The 25227-nt window shown below is 38.6% G+C and overlaps 1 protein-coding gene across 1 annotated transcript; it reads right to left on the bottom strand.

The window, feature by feature from the left end:
• Positions 1-286: 286 nt before the first annotated feature.
• LOC145988890 (uncharacterized) lies at positions 287-17315 on the bottom strand. The gene is made up of 2 exons (XM_083124176.1): positions 16881-17315; positions 287-4608 (listed from the first exon to the last, which is right to left on the bottom strand). Exon 2 carries the CDS (start codon positions 4560-4562, stop codon positions 2298-2300), a length of 2265 nt encoding a protein of 754 aa, XP_082980302.1. The 5' UTR covers positions 4563-4608; positions 16881-17315; the 3' UTR covers positions 287-2297.
• Between the last annotated feature and the right edge of the window lie 7912 nt (positions 17316-25227).

Raw genomic sequence — 25227 nt, forward strand, 5'->3', positions numbered from 1 at the left:
ACACACACACACAAGCATGTACAGTCACCGGCAATAATAATAACTCGACGGCAATGAGTGGATTTTAATATCAAATTGTCAATGTCCATTTCTTCCACCGCCTTAGAGTTAGACAACATACATAACGCCTTGCAGGGAAACGAGCACTTCAGGATCTACGTGTCCCATATTTATTGCTGGTGACTGTACATATAGAAATGGTCGACTCGGTGGTCGAGCACGTAAACTAATCACCTTTCGACCTCCCTTCCGGAGTTTCCGGGTTCGAGTCCCGGCCTGGGTGCTCTTTGTGAGTGTCCATTCATCAATTTCGTCTAATCATCAGTCATCCTAATCGTCGCGATTATCCAAAGAGTGGCAGAATAGCGATGGTAACAACAAAGCTATCTGCACATAGGGTGTTGCCGAACAAAACCGACAAGCAAGACAGACTTGCAGCTTTGCTCAATAACATTTTGCTCGTTATTGTACACTAAGCAGGGGCGACGATTAGGAGGCGCAAAAGAGGGCACTTGTCCCCTCTCACTTTTATCCCCGCACTATGCTAAACCTTATCTACCAACGGAAAGTAAACTCCGCTTGTCCCCCCAGTTTTGGATCCCAATAGCCGTCACTGACACTATGAGACTTCAAAACACAGCAATTTATATTTTGTATGTATGCAGGCATGCGGTACAGAGTGACAGTTGCCACTGACATTTATTTTCTTTCTCTCGAGAAACAACAACATTTTTAATAGATAAATGACAGACTATGGGATCAATGAAGGCAGCGGAGTGTGAATGAACACTTCCAGACAAAGTGCGCAGAGCATGGTTACGATCCACGGATCTCTGGGTTATGGTTATAATTGGATGGTTAAAGTTACAGTGGTGTAAGTCACTTTGTAATAATAATAATAAAAAAAGACTTAGACACAGAAACCAGATCGAAATAAGTCAATCTGTTAACAGAAAACGAGTAGTAAGTCAGAGATTCATTCAACTGGCAACAGATGACAGTTGAAGTTCTAGTGATAAAGGAAACAGCAGTTGTGTTGATCAGCAAAGTGCTGTGAGTCAGACTCTTTGCTTTTTTTAAAAAGTGACATACACCACTGTAACTATAACCCGTCCAATTGTTGAAAGTAAATGAAACACGTTGTCAAAGAAAATTATAAGAATGATGCGAATATCGATCGTTGATTAATTTCAAATCTTGATCTTGTTATTGACCAAACAAACTACTTTCATAAGTGATCTTATCACTTTGCACGGTGTGTCGTAGTACATTACCGACAGGCCGCGTGACTGCATACATGCAAGGTAGAAATTGCCGTCTCTTGAGGGCTCGTATCTTCAAAAGTTTGTCTTAACATTTTCTAACCGTCGTGAACGCTTGTTGGTATTGTACGGCAACAACCGTTGTGCGTGTGTCATCAGTGTGGTATTAAAAATTCTCGCAACTACTCTACATCAGGATATTTTATAAACAGTATATACAGGGTGTCCCAAAAATAAGTGGAATGACTTCAGGAATGTGTTCCTCATATGCATACAATGAAAATAGTTTATGTAGGCTAAACATAGGTATGTAAATGCTTGGTTTCCGAGTTATACGCTATCGCAACAGGTGTTAACCGGAATGTCTGTATCTCCCACATGTGGTCTATGACACTGAGTTCTTTACAGTACCCTGGAGGAGATGTTCAAAATGTCCACCTGCTGTGTCAAGACAGGCCGCACAGCGACGTCGCATGGCCACGCGAACACACTCTAAAATTTCTGGAGTGTTCCGTATTGTCTCACAACGTGCTATATATTTCTTCTGCGGAGAGTGTCCACATCTGCCATCAGAGACGAATACACCAGTGATTTTAAATGGCCCTACAAGTAGCAGTTCAAGGGGTTTAAATCAGGTAAACGTGGAGGCCAGGCGATTGGTCCACCTCCACCGACCAGCGTACCTTCGATGAAGAAACCTGCGGGCAACGAGACTATAGTGTGCGGGAGCGCCATCATGCATGTAGTGTATTTGTTGAGGTGGATATTTTGAACACTCACAAATAAGACCCATACCAAGGCCGGTCTTCGAACTCGGGACCCCTGACGTCTTAGCATGCTGTGTTAACTTCGCCACAGCGGTCGGCGTTACTGGAAAGAGTAACTCGATGAAGTTAATTTAGGAAATCTTGTAATTTCCTCGTCATCTTTACGAACATACACAAATATGTCAGCATCCTGCGAATGTAGAAACCAAACTGGCAGCCACACTTATCACTCCAGAGTGTAGTGGCATGCAATATCCTTGGAAATTGACTAGGTACTCTCATTATGACTAACTTGGCATGCTCGTGTTAATATATGCGTTACCAATGGAAAATGAATAGATTCGGTTCTCTTATCATCTACTCTAAAATGATTCAGACAATCAATCAGATTTTGGGTACAGAATACATAATCTATTGTACTACTTTTAGAATCACTTTTGTATGTGTATTTCCCCTCCTTGTCATCAAAATATTTTCCATTTAGTATTTCTAAATGCATTTCTCTCAATAACTCCATCAGTTTTCCTCCAAATTTTAGATCGTACTTCTTGTCTTGACTCTTCCTCCTTCTCTCATGTTCTTTATCAGTCACATTCTCTGGTCCAATTCTTGCATTCAGGTCACCCATGATCAAGATTTTTGACACTTCATCTTCACTTCTTATATATTCTATAACTGTCTTAAAATGTTCCCAAAAATTTTGGTTCACATAAGGTTCACTAGGTTGTCTGTAAATGCCAACAATGTACATGATTAATGAATTGTCTATTTTTAATTTCAGGGCTATTATTTCATTTGTTTCTGTTGGTATTTCTTTCATTAACTTCAAACGATTTTTCCTCCAATACATTACGACTCCACCTGGATACCTACCTCTGTTTTCTCCTCTACCTTCACTTTTTGGCTTACCTTTGTCAACTTTACCTGGAGACCTGCCTCTGTTTTCTGCTATGTCTACATATTTTGACTTCCACTCGTAATCTGTTAGTTCGTAATCTTCTCCATCCGTAAACCAAGTTTCACAAAAATATATTACATCAAATTGTTTTACATATTCTCTGAAACTTGGCCTCAAAATCTTCCTGCTAAGTCCTGACACATTCCATGAAGCTAGAGATACAATTTCATCTCTTGTGTTTTTTTTAAATTTCTCAAGTGTTGAAGTTTGTTCTGACGATCCTGTGGCATTATTACAAGGTTCATCTGCATTCAAGGTTTGGTTTCCTGTCATATTCGCTGAAGTTGTGTTTTGGAATTGGGTAAGGTCAAATGAATCATCTGACACAATATTTGGATGAGAGTCATACAATAATTCTTCTTCTAATGAAAAGTCAAAGTCTTGAAGTTCACGATTAGAATCATTCACTCTTCCTTGTTGATGTTGTGATCTCGTACCTAATGGTGAATTAGGATGAGAATCACTGTCTGTTCCTTGTTGCTGTGGTGATCTCGTAGCTAATGGTGAGTTAGGATGAGAATCACTGTCTGTTTCTTGTTGCTGTGGTGATCTCGTAGCTAATGGTGAATTAGGATGAGAATCATTGTCTGTTCCTTGTTGCTGTGGTGATCTCGTAGCTAATGGTGAGTTAGGATCAGAATCACTGTCTGTTTCTTGTTGCTGTGGTGATCTCGTAGCTAATGGTGAATTAGGATGAGAATCATTGTCTGTTCCTTGTTGCTGTGGTGATCTCGTAGCTAATGGTGAGTTAGGATCAGAATCACTGTCTGTTTCTTGTTGCTGTGGTGATCTCGTAGCTAATGGTGAATTAGGATGAGAATCACTGGCTGTTCTTTGCTCCTGTGGTGATAATTGTAAAGGATGGGAATCAATCGCTGTTTTTTGCTGCTGAACTGAGATATTCTTACGTGCTTGAATTTCCAGAGAAACATCACATGACGAATCTGCCTGCCCTGATGACATGTAAAGCTCTGTAATTGGTAATTTCTCCAATTTTTCTTCTTTCACATCTCCAGAACCCAACAAATCCCTCTTAATTTTTCCTGATTCTTCAGTTTCCTCTCTTTGGAGTATCTGCTGCATGGTTCTCTGTTCCTCGGTTAATTCCAGTGTAGTGCAAATATCATCTACTGCTTCTAATGCTTTACTAATATTCTGGTGAATAACTTCGAGACAATATGTCATTAATTCTAATCTGTAAAAATCAAAATCCATAACATGGCATCCTTTCATTCCTAGTTCATTTGATCTAGCCAATAGAGATGCTACGTCTTCTGGATACTGAAATTCCACAGCTATTACACTTCCTGTGCGAAAGCAGCTCCTGATTGCCCTTTTCGGATGCACTAACCCAATGGTGGATCTGAATACTTCAATAACTTTATCTGGCACCATTACGTCATTGTTCTCTGGAAAATAGTTCAGCAGCAAAACGGTACCACGTTTACTTCTATCTAGCTTATCCAATTCATCTAATCTTATATTTATTTCTTTTAATCTTTTACGAGTTTCTTGAAGTTCTTCTTTTGCTTGGTTAGTAGTTTGCGTCATCTTCATATCTTCGCTCGTGGACATTTAGCCTTTTAGTGAATAATGACGTCTCTCTGGCAAGGATGACATGCTGAAAATATAATTATAGATTATAGTTTCAGTGCTTGTGAAATGTTTACGTACAAGGTGGCACATAAGTTAGTTGACAATGCCAATAATTCACCTCTTCGTTGACAATCATAGTAGCCTCTTGACTAAAGCAGTAACTTATGTTTATCATAAGAAAGATGTGATAGGTTATGCAACGGCCTTTTTGCAATAAATGTTGCCTGCATGGCTTGGCATTTGTTAAAAAGGTATTTACATTAATTAATAGGCATTTTTATCAACTGACTTATTAGCCACTATATATGATTAAAGATCAGCTTATGTCTACAATCCACAATTTTATATTGTATTGGACATTTGTAATGTTTTATTTTTTGGTGGGATTTTTTTTAAGTCCACTTTGTGTACTTTAGGCTAATCAGGACTGGCCCTAAAGTTTAAATTGGAATCCGAACCACCATGCGCCCGCACAGGGTATCGACCCACAGCCCCTTGATAACGTTACCACACCATCCTGAAGGTCCCTTATTCAATGAGTAGCTACCGAGCAGGCCTGGCCTCGCCTGAGTTTTCGCTATCGCTGTTTTACCTGCGTGGAATCTTCTTTGCCAGTGCTACTGCAACGGGATCTGTTGCCTTTGAAACACAGTACACTTCGACGTTGCCTGGTTCCTCCCAGCGTAGAGATGTTAACTATTGTAGATTAGGCACACACAGGAGATGTACTACGTAGACATTTTCAGCGAAAAATGCAGGCTCGACCAGGACTCAAACCAGGCAACGTCGAAGTATACTGTGTTTCAGATCCTGATGCGGTAGCACTGGTAGAGACGATTCCACGCAGGAGTCATTCCATGCCAAATCAACACAGCTCCAAACCTGAACATCTCCGATTTTCATGAAATTTGGGGAGTTGAACAGGGAATTGAACAAGCTTTCCAGTGATATATAACAAGCCTACCTTTGGATAGAAATATAATTTTGTCACGTGACCTTAACCTTTGACCTTAAATATCTCAAAACATGTGATCACCAAAAATCGTGAAAAAAAATATATTTGGTCCCTCGTGCCATACTATAAAACATATTAAAAAAAACATTCTGGGACTGCAATGGGATCAGAAGATACAAAATAATATGTGTAACTATGTGACTGATAAAAGCCTCATTACATGGACGAGTCAAAAGCAGTGGCGTATGCTGGTTCTAACGAGTAGGTAATCTCCGACCCTTGATCCTCAAACTCCAAAAGTTTCCGTGCAATTTATGTCAGGATCCATATTGGATTTAGGAATATTGTGTCGGAATGTTTGCCTTATTGCTACGACCACAATCAATTAATTCTCGTTATTGCAGTTTAATATACGTGTAGAATTTCAAATGATAAAACAAGACAGTATTATAAAGCTATAAAAAAACAACCTGTGAAATATAAAATGAAAGACGCGCACTAGTGAAATAAAAACACGCAATATTAATTTAAGTGCAAAATTCAACTTACTCCAGGACCCGATTACTTGTGCTGTACCATATCCAGTTGCACGTCAATACGTGTCTGTGCGAAAGATTGCAGCTTAACAAAGGAAGTTAAGTGACTTTTGGATTTTTCATGTTTGGCACAAGCGTTGCAAAGATTACAGTATCCGCCACGCGTCCATACATTCTTTTCAGCCCCGAAAAGTAAGCACGGCCAACAAAAAGCAAAGCTTATCAACACTTATACTTCTTGTCAACCATGGTGTTTTGTCATAATTTGCTTGCGAAAATGCCTCACATATTCCCGATTTTTGTCTTTGTGTGTAGAAATAAGTTCAAGCGATGACACTGGCCTGTATTAACAATTTGCAACTTCTCCTGAAAAGATCTTGTTCCAAAAGATTCCACAAGCAAACCTTGTATCACATCCATTACCCTTTAACACAGCACTATCACGACAAACACTAACACCTAAATAAATAATAAACACGAAGCACAGCACGAAGCAAACGACTACACGCATTCAGTTTCACGCGCCAAACTTCTGTTGTTGTGTTCCTGGCTCAGAATGAAATTCCCTATGAATGATAAAAAAAATCTTTTTCCGAGCTCGAAATGACAGGTTTTAAAAGTTCAAATCATTGCAGGCCAGAGCCAGAATTTTATTTCGGGGTGGGGATCATCCCTTATTAGCAGCCGCCACATAAAGTTGAAACAGTGGGGTTAGAAGTCCTGAAGATGACTCTCAGATTATTACAACGTATTATGCAAGGTGTTTAATCCTGCTAATAAAGTACAATTAATTACCACTATACACTTTTTAAATTAGATATTTGTAGGATTTCGGGGAGGGGGTTTCAGTCCCCCGAGTCCTCCACCTGGCTACATGCCTGATGTGTTTTTTTTCGTTTTATGTATAATTCGTTCATCTTCATCACTATTAATCTAAAGAGGCGGAATATAGCAACTTAAATTAACTAATATATATATATATAATTTATTTTTGATATCTTTCCCTTAAAAAATATTCAGTTCAGTGAAAGAAGTATACTCGCTGCTTTAAGAAGATTAGAGAGAAGAAACAATAACTATTTTTGTAAATACAAGGATGGGGGGAGTCAGCATATAGGTGCTTTAATTGCTTAAGCTTTGAATTTTAATTTAGTTTGCTTCATCTTCAATATTTAAGCTTTTTCCTTTTGATAAATTTTTGTTCAAGTAACAGAAATCAGCAAGACAGAAACAAATGTAAAGTGAAAATTAGCGTGGAATTGGTTTGCCCATGTTATTCAATATTCCTGTTCTTCGCACTCTACCGGGTATGTTTTCCCTAGTTCAGCGGAGGGAATGGAAAAGGCTCTGGCGTGGAGAGTGCGACCGGTGGACTCTCACAAGAAGGAGCTTACCCTGGCCACGGAATCACCGAGCCTGAGAAATAGTGTTTCCTCCCCCCCTTTCCTCCCTCCTCGCCAAGGGTTGTAAGGGAAACGGGTTGAATGACGTCGGGGTGAGATTCCCTGAAGTCATTCCACCGGCTGGAGAAAGGTTCCCGGACATTCAGCGGCAAACGGTTGGAAGCATTCGCGCGCTGGAAGCAAAGAAATGTATGCATCGAAATTGGTTTGGAAGAATATTGCGAAGAAATGTGTGTGTGTGTGTGTGTGTGTGTGTGTGTATATATATATATATATATATATATATATATATATATATTTAAAAAAAAGAAATACAGCCGGGTCATCTGCGATTACCTAGATGACCCAGAGTATACGCCGCTGGTCAAAAGGAGTTATCCTGGTCATGAAAGAAATCGATTAGGCACAGGGAGATCTCTAGCTGTGTGTGTCAAGAGCAGGTCCGGCATAGTGTTGGCCGCCATATTGAATTCAACGCAAAAATTTCAAAGGAAAAAGACTTAAAAGACTTTTGACTCGTCATAGTTCATGTAATGAGGCTTTTATCAGTCACATAGTTACACATATTATTTTGGTACCAGTTTCATAGATCAGAGACACATTAAAATCTCATATTTTGTGTTTCTCATGGTTCGTACTTACCAATTGTGTATTGCGGAACATCGTTCAAGGTGCCATTATGCTTTTTACGACAACAAACGCAATTTTTCACATTCCGAGTGCTTTTTTTTATTCCTTTCTTCGCTTTCGGAACACATCTTGACTCAAGTTGTGGGTATGCAGTGTTTCAACCTTCTTCACCGAAAAATACCTACTACCTTGTTCGTCACCGGTGGAAATTATACATTATGCACGGGTAGCTGACGGATAGCCCCACGAACCATTTCCGATAAGGTTAGGTTAGGTTTGGTTACGTTAGGCAAGCATACTAAAAAAAAGAGGGGGGTTGAAACATTTACAGGGGCTTACGTCATCAAACGTACGCAGCATCCGGTCGTCGTAGTGCAATCAAATGAAAGCAATGGCAATTGTGCGTTCGGTGAGATATGTCTCTTGAAAAATACATGATTTCCCGGTCAAATAGATTCCACGTTGAAAGAAAATACCTCGACGAACGTTGCAAACCTTGGAGAAACTCATTTCCGTAAGTAGTTTCTTGTGTAAAATTGAAGAAATGTGTCTCCGATGTATGAATCTGTTACGATTATTTTTTATCTTCTGATCCCATTGCAGTCCCAGAATAATTCTTTGATATGTTTTATAGTATGGCACGAGGGACCAAATATATTTTTTTCACGATTTTTGGTGATCACATGTTTTGAGATATTTAAGGTCAAAGGTCATGGTCACGTGACAAAATTATGTTTTATCCAAAGGTAGGCTTGTTATATATCACTGGAAAGCTTGTTCAATTCCCTGTACAATAAGCTTTATTTGAGCTTCCTAGGCAAAATAGGGGCGGAGTTACAGCACATTTAGTATAGCTAAGCGGGCTCAAAAAGGGCAATTTCTGCTAACTTTGACCTTGAATAATTTAACAATTACAAGACGAACGAAATTAAAAATCTTCATAGTTACTAAGTTCCATGCGTAGTTTCAACTACCCAAATTTCATAAAAATCGGAGATGGTCAGGTTGGAAGTTGCACATATCTGTGTTGATTTGGCATGGATGCAGGCAAAACAGCGATAGCGAAAAACCAGGCGAGACCAGGCCGGCTCGGTAGCTCAGTGGTAGTTCGTTGGTGTACGACGTGCTGATATCATTCTCTAGTAGTGCGTTCCCCCAGTGCAGCTAGTGAGTCAACTACGTCTGAAAAATTGAACTTGTAAAATAAGCGACAAATCAGTAAACCACTAAGTACTATAGTGCCAAGTAAAAATAACGAAATGAATAGGCTTAACACGATAAAGATAAGCTTTCCAGTGAATGCTCCTAAACCGAGGGCAACGGATGTAAATGAATTTATTCACGGAAAATTTCGTGTGCATGTTGACGAACTGATGGGAATACAACTCCCGATAATTACACGTTGTGTGTATATTAAATTTGTGAGAGAAGGGACAATGAGAAACTCTTAGAACAACATGGGCCTGGCATGGAATTTCGTTAAGCTGATGGCAATAGTGTGAAAGTGTCATTAAAGGATGCAGGAAGGGAAGTGAAATTTATGCGTGTCCTTAACCTCCCACTGAAAATGGACGATGATAGTGTAAAAAAAAAAACTGCGAGAATTTGGAGCTGTCGATAGTGTAGACAAAGAACAATGGTCGGGGAACTTTCGATACCCAGTGTATAATGGAGTGCGAGTGGCTAAAATGGAAGTCAAAAAAACAATACCGTCATTTCCTCTCGTTCCAGTGTCACGTTATCTATGATGGACAGTAACGGACGTGCCAGATTTGTCGCCAGCCTGGTCATGAACGTAGAATGTGCGAGCTTCGTCAACCCACTGTCCTGAGAGTTCCGCTCAGGCACGGACGAAACTACAGTCAAGTGACGCAACGACGAGAAGGTTACGTAGGAACCTCGGGACCATACCACGAAGTTCCATCCAGTGAAACACCTTCTACTAGCCTTGAGAACCAGCTGGAAGCAACTGAAATACCTACAGGAAGTCACCCTAACCCCCGGAAGAACGGAATATCTACACCAACCCCGTAAAAGGCACAACGAAGGAAGCGAAAGTGGCAGTTGCGGCTACGAAGACCACAGAGGAAGATGGTACACAATGTTTGGTACCTGAGAAAGAAAACTCCAACCCGGAATCAGTGAGATAAGTTGTCCCAGAGGATGGCGTGGTACGCACCAATGATATTAAGGATAAGAAGACAGCGGAAAGACAGGAAGAACAACAAGACGCAATGGAGAAAGACATGGATAGTGAGTTGATTACTGATGAAGAAAGTGAGAGTAGTAATGTAAATGTGAAACTTGTAGTGGAAAATGTAACTGGCCCAAAAAAAGGACTAAAAATTCGGCGTCAGTGAGCAACATGAACTTAGCGAAAAGAAGATCTACGCTTAGGGTAGGTGATTTAAGTAAATCAAAACAATTACTTTAACAAATAGTTTGGCCGTGATAATTGGTGTGAAATATTGCATATATAGCCAGAATATAACATATAGGTAGTATAGAGTAAAATAGTATTTTTTGGATTTTTGAGAATCCTTGTGTGTAAAGTACACCAAAAAACAGTACAACAATGTATACATTTAACAGTATTGTAAAAGCAAGTGTTTACATATCCATAGTGATGCTAACCGCCCTTAGACTTGCTAGTATAAACATAAACAAATTACAAAACAAAACAAAACAAAGTGCATTGGGGGACTTTCTAATTCAGTCAGCTATAGATATTGTCCTCATTCAAGAAGTAGCAACAACTAATTATGAATTACCCTCTAATTATATTGTATATTCTATAATAATTCCACATATTCCGCGCAAGGAACAGCTGTATTAGTTCGAAACAATATACCTATATCAAATGTAGAATACAATTCGAGTGGTAGAATTAAAACTGTAAAAGTGGAAAACCTGTGGATATGTAATCTGTATGCGCCTTCTGGTAGTAATCAGAGGCAGCAACGCAATGAATTTTTCGCAACTGACGTAGCGACGGAACTTCAAGGTAATAAGCAACATATTATTTGTGGAGGCGATTTTAATTGTGTGTTGTTGCCAAAAGACCAGCGCCCTGGATTTAATACATCCAATGCGCTGCAACCGTTGGTAAATGGGTTTCTATGGAAAGATGCATGGGACACTTTGCACCCAACAAGTGCAGGTTTCACATACGTAAAGGATGGGGGTGCTTCACGGACGGTTAGATAGATTTTATGTTTCACAATCAATCATCCCTAATATCACGAATGTTAATTTGGTGCCAACTTGCTTCTCAGATCATAGTGCAATTATAATGGCGGTGAAAATGTAAATGCCAAATATACAATATGGGTATGGATACTGGAAAATGAATATTTCTTTACTTGATGATCCCCTTTTTGCTGACAAATTCCAAGAGAAATGGAAGTATTGGGAACGATTAAGAGCGAAACAAATAAATATAATTAAGTGGTGGGATGAATATCTAAAGCCAGCTATCCAACGATTTTGTAGACAATATAGTAGGGAACGGAACCAGGATTGGAATAATAAATACAATTTTTATTATAAAGTATTGAGAGAGCTAACTGATGAAGGGGTAAGAGGGGGAAAAGTACAACAGAACATTAAACAAGTACAGGCAATATTGTTGCAATTACACGCGCAAAAAAGAACTGGGTGTAAAATACGTAGTAAACTTTTACCTTTTGACCCTCTTGAAATGGCCAACATTAGTCATGTTCTACATGAACGTAATCGTGGACAACGCCAAACGTTTCATAAGATAATAGACGAAGACAATTCTGAACATAGTAATGCGACTGAAATAAAGGAAATATTTTACCGTTCTTATTAACTAACTAACTCTCTCGCCTTCTTAAACCCGAAGGTTCATGGCTGCAGCAACACAGGCCTTCCATCTGTCCCTATCTTGAGCAAGTTCTATATAATCTTTTCCATCCCTACCGATTTCCCTTAGGTCCATCTTCGTCTTGGCCTTCCTACAGATCTCTTACCATCAGGTTTCCCAACAAGAATCCTGTGAACTCCTCTTTCCTCTCCCATTCGTGCCACATGGCCTGCCCACCTAAGTCTTCTTGATTTAATTATTCTAATAATATCTGGACATGAATACAAATTATGTAGTTCTAAATTATGTAACCTTCTAAAATCACCTGTCTCCTCATCCCTTTTAGGTCCAAAGATTTTTCCTAAGGATCTTATTTTCAAATACTCTCAATTTATGTTCCTCTTTTAATGTAAGGGACCAAGTTCCGAATTCATATAATATTACAGGCAAAATTACTGTTTTGTATATTTAAACTTTTAGTTTCTTAGATATTAAACGAGAAGACAAAAGTTTATGAAGAGAGAAGTAACATGCATTTCCTGAATTGAGCCTACTTTTTATTTCCTCTTTAATATAATTTTCGTTTGTTAATATTACTCCTAAGTATTTGAATTTGGAAACTGGTTCAGACGAGTTGTTATCAATAATTAGATTTTGATTATTACCTAACACTTGGTTTCGGCCTGTAAGCATATATTAGTGTCACCATAGGCCACTTTTAGCTAAGGAGGTAAACCATTCCTAGGGAATTACTACCGGGGGGGGGGGGGGTTAAATCTCTCGGGGTAAGCCATTCCTGCGACACCGGCCATGTTTGCAGATTCATAAGTTTCAACTGTTTCCCATTTATTTACCACTGTTAACGCAGAAAAATTTGCAGTTTCAAAATTTGCTTTATTTGACATTAATTTGTTGTGTGTGCATCTAAGCAAAACCTAACCTAACAAATAATTATTTTATTGAGAGGTATTTGAGACCAAAGCTCAAGTTTCGAGAGGTAAATTTGGATGTTTAGTTTTTTTCCTTGAATGAATGACTCGGTGACATTTTCTTGAATTTCATTTTCCTTTAGAATTATATTCAGCTTAATAATAATAAACATAATGTTCAAATTATGACACCATATTGTGTAGCTTAACGTATTTACTGTTAGTATTTTATATCACTGTGATGCACCCTGAAACTGTTTATTTTACGACTATGCTACAGCATTCAAAGCTTTTTAATTCATTCTGAAAACATTCTTACTTTGCATATCACGGAAGTGTTTACTAGATCACAATTATTATTTCAAAGGACAGAATTCAGGAAGTTTGAAAGAAAAGGTAGAATTAATTATGTTTGACTGGAATTAAACATCAGGATATTTTACTACGATTTTCGAAATCTTAACTGTAGATGTAAATCCAAAAGATCGCTATACTTATGCGTGATTATTATTTGCGAATATATCTAGCATGTAGGCCAATAGAATATATCTAGTATCGACAATATTCATACTAGAAATTACAATATAATACAATTACATATGTAATATGCACGAGTAAAGTCCAGAATATACTTTTATTTACCATTTGCATTTTCCTTAATATTTATTTATATTTCGATTTGTCTGGGAGGGCAGAGGAATTTTCAGGTAGGCGTCTTTCCACTCTCGTTCACTGGGCACCTGTATATCACAAGTACTACGTACAATTAAATAATCAAAATATACCTACGTGTTTAGCGTTTGTTGGATCGTCGAAAGAGTTATTTATGATATTTCCGCCGAACTCACGAAGACAAGGATTAGGCTCTGAACATAGGGCTTAGATTTGGCAGTCTAAGAAGATTTAAGATCACTACTGCTTAAAGTAATATGCACAAAATATTTATCAGAAATTGTACACTTCATCTACTGTATTTAATCCTTTTTGTTATTCAATAAATATTAGATTATTAATTTCTTTACATTAATTAATTTCTCCTGTCAACTGTTTTTCTATCAATTCTAGCGATCGTAACTACGCGTAATCTTGATAAGAAATACGTTTAGTTGTATTTCTATCCTTATGCAGTCTATCTATTCATGTAATAACAACAATAACAATATTAATTAATTTACCTATGTTAATACTTCTTATGAATAAACCTGTTAATTGTGTTAACGCGCGCGCGCGCGCGTATGAATAAACATTTATATTATTATTATTATTTGTGAAACATTTGGTTTCGAACCCTAGATAAGTGCCCGTACGCAGAATTTTTTTTCCAGGGAGGGGCAAGCAAGGTATTTTTTTCCATGTGGGGGGGGGGGGCACTTTTACCCATAATAGTGATGCCCCCTCAAAATACACTGCTACAGTTTGAAATTATCATGTTCCTTCAACGCACTTATAATAATTAGCATAAATTATTGTGACTGCAATGAAATTATGTGTGAAACATAATTTTTAGGTGGATAATCATTTCCCAGGGAGGGACCGTGGCCACCCCTTGCCCCTCCTTCCGTACGTCCATGCCTGTACTCGTATATCACATCTTCATGAACGAATATAATGCAATAACTCTTCTTAAGCAATACGTATAATATCATGTGACAAAACATTGATGTATGGCCAGAGAAATGAGAAAGAAAATTATTTGATCTGTTTCTTTGCAAAATGACAATATTATGTAATTTGAAATGGTGACATGGCGTTATCTCCAGCGGCGACGTCACGATTAATCATCTAAGGGTGCTGAGGGAGTACGGAATGAAATTTAGGGGGTGCGATGTTGAAAATAAGGAAGGCATGAAATGCGAAGTCTTTAGCCACTGCATCAAATACCAATCAACTTTTAGTAGGCATCTGTGATAAAATGCTAATAAAACTTAACAGTTTATTTTATTTGATATTTAGCTAATCCTGAGGGAAGGAGACCGAGTGCACACTGACTAATATTACACAGGAGCAGGGGTGCCCACAGGGGGGTTTCATGACGCGTCTGCGTCATGGGAATTTTTTGGGGGGACAAAATTTTATACCAATTCTATACATCTTCACATAAAAATGTGGGGGATCGTATAGTTTGATTGACTTGTTATTGATTTTTAATTTTGGTTATTATGTATAGCTTTTTCTTCCTACCTGTGGGTGATCGTGGCGATATGGTTGAAATGAAACACCACCTCTTATGCCCTTAGAATCGGTTTGGATGGAGGGGTGTCGTGGTATTCGCATTAATACAAGGTTAGTCGAGCAGACAAACTGTGCAGAATAAGGTTGACTAACAATGGCAGTGAGCCTAAAGTATCTAAAGTAAACATATATTGCTTAAATATGCTGTATTATACAGTGACGTAAACACAGGGGGCCGGGGGGGGGGTCATTGCTCCCCCAACCTTTGACGGAAGTTAATTCTAGGAGGGCAAGGGGGGACAAACATTGACGGCCAAGGGCACCTGCAGGGTGGTCACAGAAGAGCAATTACCCCTTCGATTCCAAATGTTATGCAAATAAAAATACATTTTGTAAAATTTTCTTGCTTGCTTCGTTCGCATTATCTGCTTTTCTCGTTTTCGTCAAGTTCAGAGCTGTAGCTAGGGGCGGCGGGAGTCGGCCATGGGCGCCGAATGATCTAAAGAAAAAAGTTGTAAAAGAGAGAATGCCATGGCGTCCAGTGAAATTATTTTGCACCCTATGAAAACAATATTGTTTTCAATTGCAAAAATTGGATCTAAAAATTTTCTTGCTCGCTTCGCTCGCATTCTACTTGTTTTCTGTAATGTGATGTATTTAAATAATATGTGTTTTATTATGTATATTTGTATTGAATAATCTTTGAATAGATACACAATTTAGTGTTAGCTTGTTGCATATGTAGTATTTTCTTATTTTATGTCGCTCCATGTTGCATATGTGTAAAACATATCTTGTACAGTACATGAAAGTTACACATGTATCTTCGGAATGCATTTATCATTCATTTTCTGCCATTCAAAAATACAGTTTGTGCGCTTGGTTTCCATTATTAGCTAATGTGAAATTGACGGTATTAAAAAAAATATTTCAAATCGTTTGTTCTAAACAAATGCTATAGCACTCACTTCTACCCCCTTTTGCGTAATTTTTGAGGACAATAACTACTAGCACTAATAATACTAATAATGTCATTATTATTATTATTATTGGTACGTTTATCCTGGTACTTGCCCACCCCCCCAGACAAAAATTAGTGGTTGCCCCTGGTATTATATTTTATAGGAAATTTTGTCTGACAAAAATAATTTGAGTAATTAATTTGGCATAAACAGGGGGGGATATTCTACCTTGTGGGGGGATGGGCACTCCTGCACACGAGCCATAACATTGATCCATGTAGCGAGATAAATAATGGAAAATAACTCCCTCAAAAGTTGTTTTCAGTATATCAAACTATCACGAACAATAAAAATTACTACTTTAAAAGAACAATGAAGGTGTAATTTTGGGTAGTTATATTTTGCAGAATATTGTGTACTAAAATTTTAAAAGAAAAAATAATTTTACATCGAAAAGCAAGAAAAATAACACCGAAAAATCGATGTCCCTAGCTATAGGAACACAAACAGACCACTTGAAGATACAATTCTTAACAACAATGGTAACGAGAGACAACCGCCGCTGATCTCTATAGAGACTGCCGTCAGTAGGAGAGTAAATGTGGCTTCTCTTTCCTCATCTCCTTTCCAACCTTTATCCCTTTTGCGCGTTTGCCCCCCCCCCCCCCCCCCCCGTGGCCGTAGATACGGGTCTGACTTTTCATGTAGTGCAGGATTGAAACCTGGAAAACAAGAGAATTTATAGGTCAATTAGTCAATTAGTGGCTCACCCACAATAAAATGTCTGTGCTTGCCATTGATCATGCTTCCCTATGAAATTCCTGGGTACGCCACTGAATACGTGAATGCAAACTTTAAAGATAGACCCAGAAAATACTTACAGATTTATTTGATTTCCCCTTGACTGCGTTTTTGATTTAGCCATACACGGTCGGTCTTGAACAAATCAGCAAACAGCAGATTTCAGTTCCGAATACTGTGAATGCTTGTGTATTTTTAGATGCTGCTTCTGAGTTTTGTAACACGTAAAAAAGAGACGACAACACACGCTCGACAGATGGTGAGACCTTTCACTGAACATCAAAATTGCCAGTTCATAGCGTTCAACTTCTTGGAAATAAGTTATCACTTGCTTCCTGAATTTATCACTGGAAATGTTAATTGTACAGAGAGAAAGTTAAGAAACTTTTTTGGTGCACATACGTATCAAGTTATCAGTTCCCGATGCTGTTTCACCAAGTAATATGCACTTGATATTCACACCGTATGCTGTCAATTATTACCACTCTCTCTTAAGTTTTTGTCGGGATATTCCCGCCGACGTCTGCAAACCTTGCAGCATTTCCTGTGACACTGACATGGCACAGATTAGGCTGACGTAGCGTCGGAGTCACGAGACGGAAAATACTTACAGATGAAATCCGCAGTGGCGCTGGTGTCGACCTTGTACGAAGTTTTGGTTTGAATTTGAATTACGGCGTTGTAGTTTGCATTATGGGTGTCGGGCATGCGCGCCGACTACGTGGGTGCTCCGGGGCTCGAGCACCCACATAAATAATATTGTGGGTGCGCCGCACCCACAAGATTTTTAGTTTGATAAAAACAAAATAAAATAAATATTTCTCACTTGCCATTATCAAAAAATAATAAGCAATTAAAATATTGAGATGGGACAGACTTTAATAAAGACAAGCTAACATTGCACAGGGACATGTTTCTAGATGTGTGCAGAACGAACAAAGAAAAAGTGGCCAACTTGTCAGACTAGCTACTCCTCAGTGCACGTCACTGATATTTAAAATGATAAAGCAAAGTTTGACGCAAATGCATAAATAGGGAATAGATTTATGAGATACCTAAGTAAATTTAATCCGGAACTTGTTACTTGCAAGGCAATACGTTAACTCATGGACACAAAGCAAGAGCATTCTAGATTGGATATATCCGATGTTATGTATCTTTCTTTCTGTAATCGTTGTTCACACAAATACAACAGAACTTCATCAATTTCACACCTTAATTGATTAATTGAGTTTTAAATCCACTTGTATGCACAGTAATTTTTTTGGGACTGTACCTAAGGTTTTATGTGAGATACGAACCAATATGTGCCTCCAGCGGGTATCGAACCCTAATCCCTCGATTAAAATGCGACGATGAGGGGGGAGGGAGATTTGCTTTTGTGCCGGTGCCGGTATAATGGACACGGTTTTGTTTCAAATGAGACAGTAACCCGAAAAATGTGAAAAATAATTTGAGTAATTAATTCGGCATAAACGTGGGGTGGGGGTGGGTGGGTGTTCTACCTTTTTTGGGGGAAGTGCGTCATGGGGCTTGGGGGGATGAGCACCCCTGGCCCTTAGTAATTACGTTGCAATGTAAATGAGAAAAAACACCACTATATCGTCTTGTTGCATAGATAATCTACCGAGGGGTAACCTTCATTCCCCCCCGAGTAAATTGATGAAAAAAGTTTAAAAAAAATATATGTAAGATTATACTTGGTGAATTACTTGGGAAAGGGATGAATAAAAACCAAACGGTGATTGATAAGTTGTTTAATATTCTGAAATATATTTGTCGTCTTGAAGGTCTTCAAATCAAGAACATTTTCTCGTATTCGTTACAATAGAATATTACAAGAAGGGAGCAGTAGAAAAGAGAGCTGGTATCAGAGTTCTGACGCTGTCAAAAATGGACGATAATGGTGTAGTTTGTAATATTCTTTTGTGCTCTCAGCTGGTGCATTGTTCCTTCTATTTGACGGCTGGGTGTTCTAGGTCTCTTCATTTCTTCATTCTCTGCTTTAAAATAAATTTCATTTAAGTTCTCAGAATTTTCTCTTAGATTTTCTTTTTTTAAAAAATATCTTGACGTTCACAATATTGAACAGTCCACCTTTTGAGGTTCCCAAAATAATGTTGCACTGCATAAAGCAATTTGGTTTGTTTCAAACACCTCACAGGTTACACACTATAGAGACTGAAGAGCTTGCTGAACTGTTTCTCTTGAACTGGTAAATTGTAAAGCCTCTAAAGTTTCTACATTTCCACAAATCACGCTATTTAGTATTGATACTTTTCTGTTCATCTTGTGCCGGACACTGTGGCCGAGTGGTTGTCGACCTCCGTGGCGGAGGGGTTAGCGCAGCGCGCTACGACGTCAGGGGTTCCGGGTTCGAGTCCCGGGTGAGGCTTGGGTATTTGTGTTTGTCCTAATGAGAAAAATGAAAATTGAGAAAAGCCGAGAAATGATAAACTGGGAATACTACCGCTTAGGGGTATTCCTTTTATAAATAAAAAAAATAATTAAAAAAAGTGGTTAGCACATCGCGCTGCGACGCCAAGGGTCCCGGGTTCGAATCCCGCTCGGGCTTGGTTGTTTGTGAATGTCCATTCATCAATTTCATCATTTCATCACTCATCTCCACCTTCGCAAATTAGCCAAGAGGTACAAAACGCGAAGTAAAATAAATCTAAATCAATCAATCAATCTGTTCATCTTGTGTCAAACAACTTGAGAATGTTACTGAGTTCCCGTAGTTTTCTTGCACTGCGTTCTAAAAGAACAAATTCCTTTAAGAAGACTCAAGGGGACAAAATTATAACTGGTTTGTCGGTCGCAATGCAGTTTCTTATAGCAGAAATTCCGAAACTATCATGAAATTGGAGACATTTGGTCTACATTTCCATCTGGTGTGTGGAATTACGTAATTTCCTTCCCATCTGTATCCCGTCCTAAAGGGGCTATCCACGAGTAAACAAAAACATATCGAACGGCACAATCGATTATGGAACTGTAGCACAACAACTTCCGGTTCACGGAGGCCGGGTAATTCAAGCACGTACTTCCGGTCTTTCTTCTCGTTTTGTATATCGGATGAAATGGATCATATAAAAGCACTTGACGACGAAGAGAATAAGAGAGATCAGGGCAAAGTGGAGGCCTTTGCATATCAATTGGATGAGCAACTAGGAAGTAATACGGCATTATTCCAAGATGAGATCCATTTGCTGATCGTCGTTTCATTGGCGATATTTGTAGCCTACATATTTAATAGAAAGTAATTTTTCCTACAGAGCGAGAGCGCTTAAATGTATACATTTATGTTTTAAGTGAAAAAGTGCGAGATGTACGGACCTATAAAAAACGGAAAACGTTTCTTCTATCTTCAGTCAGGGCGAGTCAGAGGGATGCGGTAATGCACACTTGCTGGTTTCGTTCCCGTTTGAACGCAGAAATACAAAACACTCAATGTTATTTTAAGTCAATTTTCTGCTATTTGTGTTAAACATGAATAAAGATGAATAATAAACTGGAAAAATTAATGATAACACACCATGGTGTTCAAACCTAGGACCTCTTCTCTATCAATGTTGATTTGATTGATTGAGTTGGTGTTTTAAGTCCACTTTGTGCACAGTAAGGCCAATCGGGACTGAACCTACAGTTTAAAGTGGGATCCGAACCACTATATGCTTCCACTGGGAATTGAACCCAGGACCCCTAGATTACAAGGCGGCGACGCTACCACTTTTTTTTTCCTATGGGGTAGTATTCCCCGTCATTCACGCATTTTCTCTACTTTCACTCATATCAATATTACTATTTTCTCGGTTTTTCTCATTACATACAAACACAAACATCCATGTCCTAGCCGGGATTCGAACCCGGGACCTCTGGCATTGCAGCGCGCTGTGCTAACCACTCCTCCACAGAGACCGACATCACTGCTCCATCGGGGAGGCACTCTATCTATCAATGTTGAAAAGATTTCCTTGCAAAAGACGAAAATTAATAATAGTACCCGCACTTAATTTTCCTGCACATTCGTTGTCTTTACTGCGGAGTCTACTCCTGCTAATGGGCTTCCAATTTGCACGCCTGACAGCTTGAATGCAATAATTTTGGCGCCTAGATCTCGAGGAAATGGATGAAGAAAGATCCGTGAAAGATTTTTAGCCCTTACCGTAGTTTACATCCTCCTTGTACACACCCATTCGTTCCTTTCATACATGACACAATCTCAGCTCCCTTTAGCGACATGTTGTGAGTTTACGAACCGGAAGTTGTTGTGCTACAAGTATGGCGTCCGCGCGAAGGCACTTCCTTCCGGTGGATAGCCCCTATACGTTTCTAATTTAGGAGAGTAAAATAAGTCCGACGAAATTTTTATGATCAAACGGATAAAACAAGCAATCTGGTAGTTTTACTGAACCAAAAGGGTAGGGTTTGGATCCGTCGAACCCTCCCCCCTCCCTTAACTACGCCCATGTTTGCAGGGCATGGATGATTTTAGCGTGGCTCTTCTGCCACTTTTGACTAATCGCAATGATGAGAATGAGTGATGATGAAATTGATGAAGGGACTCTCACAAATAACACCCATGTCCAAACCGGGACTCAAACCTGGGAACTTCGCTCAGAAGTCCGAAAGTCGACAACTTAACATGCTCGCCCATCAAACGAACATGCATCTACAAACAAGTAAACAAGAATAACATATAAATCTATTTATTTGGCAAAACTCTTCTATGGTACTCAGCCGCGTACATAGGATTACATGAAAGGGGGCGGGAGCAATTTCTAAAACTTCCGCCAAATTCACATTTCCAGTGTTTATTATACTTTATTTAATTAATAATACTTATAATTAATTAATTAATGAAATTAATACTAATACTGCTACTAATGCAGCTCATGTCACTACTAATACCACTACTACCTACATGAAGTAATAGAACGAAATTACTTTCTAGTCATTCGATATTTAACAAATTCTAGGAGCAAGCAAATATATTAAAGTATATTGAAATAATCAAATTTGGAATTCATGCAAGGAGCCGCGGTGATCTAGTCGTTAGGGCGTCTGACAACCACGCGAGCGATCCGGGTTCGATTCCCGGGATGGGTTATCTAAGGTTGGAATTTTTCCGGCCTTCTGCCTCCAAGGTTCACTCACACTTATATCAATGGGTACCTGAGAATAAACCAGCGAGCTGAAGGCTGCCGGAGCGTAGTGATCACATCACCTCAAAATGGTCGAGATCGAGAATGTGTGGGGCCCCACTCTTGCATATGCCTTCATGGCACGGCGTTATATGCACGGGTAAATTTACATTACCTTTACCTATGGAACTCACCCACGATGATGCTGAGGCGCGATGTAAAATACTTCTTGCTAAATTCAACTGAGTCTAATTTTGCGTTCGAAAGTAAGTTTAAAAACATTTCAACGCATTAACTACTTCTAGGCTATTCACAAAACACTTCATCAATATTATTTAGTGGTATGGATGTAGATTCAGCACCGAGGGGTTACGAAAACAATAGCGGGAAGAACGTTCGCAATAACGCCGACACAATACGACGAGGCAAGGAATTTCCACAATTCTGGCAAGAGTCACTGAACTAACTAACTCTCTAGCCAGGTACTTATCCAAGGGGGAGCTTAGGGGGCTCGAGCCCCCCCCCGAAAGTTTTCATTTTACACTAGATAAAATGAGGTTTTTGGTTCGTTGAAGTGTGAAATAAAATAAAATGAGGATAATTTAAGGAGAGAAATAATTATCGAGAAAAGGCGAAGAATGTTCTGTAACCCTATTTTTGATAATAGCACGTATCCAAGTTGGGAATCAGGGGAATCGGGCCCCGTCCCCCAGGAAATTTTTCAGTTTACACTAGATAAAATTAGGTTTTTGGCTTCTTGCATAATGTGACAATTATTTAAGGAGAGAAAGAATTATCGAGGCAAAACGGCGAATGTTCTATAGCCCTGTTATTGTTAATAGCGCGTATCCAAGGTGGGGATCAGGGGCTCGAGCCCCCCCCCACCCTCCTCTGGAAATTTTTCAGTTTACACTAGATAAAATTAGGCTATTGGCTTCTTGAATAATGTGACGATAATTTAAGGAGAAAAATAATTATAAAGACAAGACGGAGAATGTTCTAAAAACCTGTTATTGTCAATAGCATGTATCCAAGGTTGGGATCAGGGTGCTTGAGCCCCCTTCAGGAAATTTTTCAGATTACGTTAGATAAAATTATGTGCTTGAATAATATGATGTTAATTTGAGAGTAATAATTATAGAGGCAAAACGAAGAATGTTCTATAAATTTATTATTGTTAATAGCATGTATCGAAATTGGGGATCAGAAGGCTCGAACCTCCCCTTCAGGAAATTTTTCAGTTTACACTGCATAAAATTATGTTTTTGTCTTCTTGAATACTGTGACGATAATTTAAGGAAATTCGTAATTATAAAGATGGAGAATGTTCTATATAACCCTGTTGTTGATAGTATTGCACGTAAACCTTTCTTACGCTGTCGGTGTTGTCGCAGCGAACTTTTTGGAAGCTGCACAACAAAGGTAGCGCCACAAGTAGGACGATTCGCTGTAATTTTCAATCTCTGGAAAGCGCGAGAGGGAACGTTCTTGAATAAGAGAAGGAGTGGAACTACTGGCAATATTAACGAATCGTTTTATTTGCGGAACGTTCTAGAATATAATGAGGATATAAATATGCGGCTTCAATTTACCGGTTGATCTGTACAACAGAATCGGTTAATGAGACTTCAGAATTTTCAGAGTATGGCAATTCATACAGTCGATTAGTGATCTGTGAGTGTCCATTGCTTGCTTTGTAAGATCTAGTGATTCGAAATTAAAAAGGACTGAATATCGTAAAGTAACGAAGTCTACTATTTTGTGTTCAAAGCTGAAGACATTGACGACAGCGGAAGTTCCGGAGCCTCAGTGTAGTGCATCTAGTTCAGGTCGAGAGCCGAAGAGATCGAAGGTCTCTCTCTCTCTAAAGTGAATATTTCAGCGGTTTATTAAAACAGAAATAAGCTTCACAGAGCAACTGAAAATCAAAGTTTTGAGTGATGATTTAGTTGTGCCCGAACAAAATTTCATGTATGCAGTCCGAGAATTTCATGGCATAAAAGAAATAATTTTGTTTAAGCCTACTGGGTTCGCACACACACAAATACGTAACTACCATGAAGGGACAGTCGAAAATTTTATGAATGTCGAGAAGAGAAAGCAAGAAGATGTTGCATATGTAGTTATTTTAACGGAAATTGCAGGCTCTACCAGGACCCGAATCAGGGCTCTGGCATACCATGCCATTGCTCTACCAACTGAGCCACCGAGCCACCACTGACTTCGACTGAGTTTGCGCTAAAATGTATAGGCTACATAGTACATGTTCTGTGTATGTCAAATTGTAAGATTTTACCAGTTTTATTAACAAGCACAGAAAATAAAGGAGAAAGAAGAAATCTGAAGGGCATTCTCATCGGTTAACTAACTAACTAACTCCCTAGCCTTCTTAAACCCGAAGGTTCATGGCTGCAGCAACACAGGCCTTCCATCTTTCAGATTTCATAGTTATACTTGTTTTTGCCTTGCATTCTTGATTTACTTTCTTGTGCGTATCTTGTTTTTATTGGTGTAGATTTGTTAATGATCTCTTGAAAAAGAGAGAGACAGAGAGAGAAAGCATTCTGCACTCACAACCACACTATCTTGTGTGTGTTTTGATATTATCCTTAGTAAATTACATTTTAAGCTGAAATTAATTGCTTATATTTTGTTGTTGTAACAATAACTCCCCCCGGGAAATTCATGGTGGCGGGAAATGTCCCTTGCCCCCCCCTCCCACGGATTTCACACCCTGCTTGGACTTCTGATTTTTTTTTTTTTAAATATTTTTCCATATTCCCAAGGTTCAGAAAACTTATCATAGTTAATTCTAGACTTTTTCTTTGCACAGTCTTAAAGTTACTTTATTAAAAACATACGAAACTCAATTACAGTTACAAGTTACCCTTTGTGCTATGTAACTCAGTATAGTTACCTACTGTAGCAATAAAAAGTTATTGTAAAGTTAATTTTACAATTATTTTACTTTAAATAATCTGTAACTCTTAACTCGAGGTACATTTGTGAACTGCAAACTGCACTAATTCTCATTAAATTACAACAAATGGGGAAAGTATAGAGGTTAAAAATTCAAGGAAATCACTTGTACTTGAAAAATTACATCACATAAAACATTTATTCATAACAAATGTAGTTGTAGGTTTACATATAAAAATTACAATTTTATTTCCATCTTTTAGCAGTTATAATTCTGCTCTTTACAGCGAAAACATAGATAAAAGTAAGTGTTAACTTCGTTACTCATTACTAGAAAAGTAAATATAGTTACTTCCAAGCA

The sequence above is a fragment of the Lepisma saccharinum genome, chromosome 6 (genome assembly GCF_977018435.1).
Source record: "Lepisma saccharinum chromosome 6, izLepSacc3.1, whole genome shotgun sequence".
NCBI classification, from domain to species: domain Eukaryota; kingdom Metazoa; phylum Arthropoda; class Insecta; order Zygentoma; family Lepismatidae; genus Lepisma; species Lepisma saccharinum.

Coding starts and splice junctions, on each gene's coding strand:
- LOC145988890 (XM_083124176.1), bottom strand. CDS start 4,562: ATGTCCACGAGCGAAGATATGAAGATGACGCAAACTACTAACCAAGCA.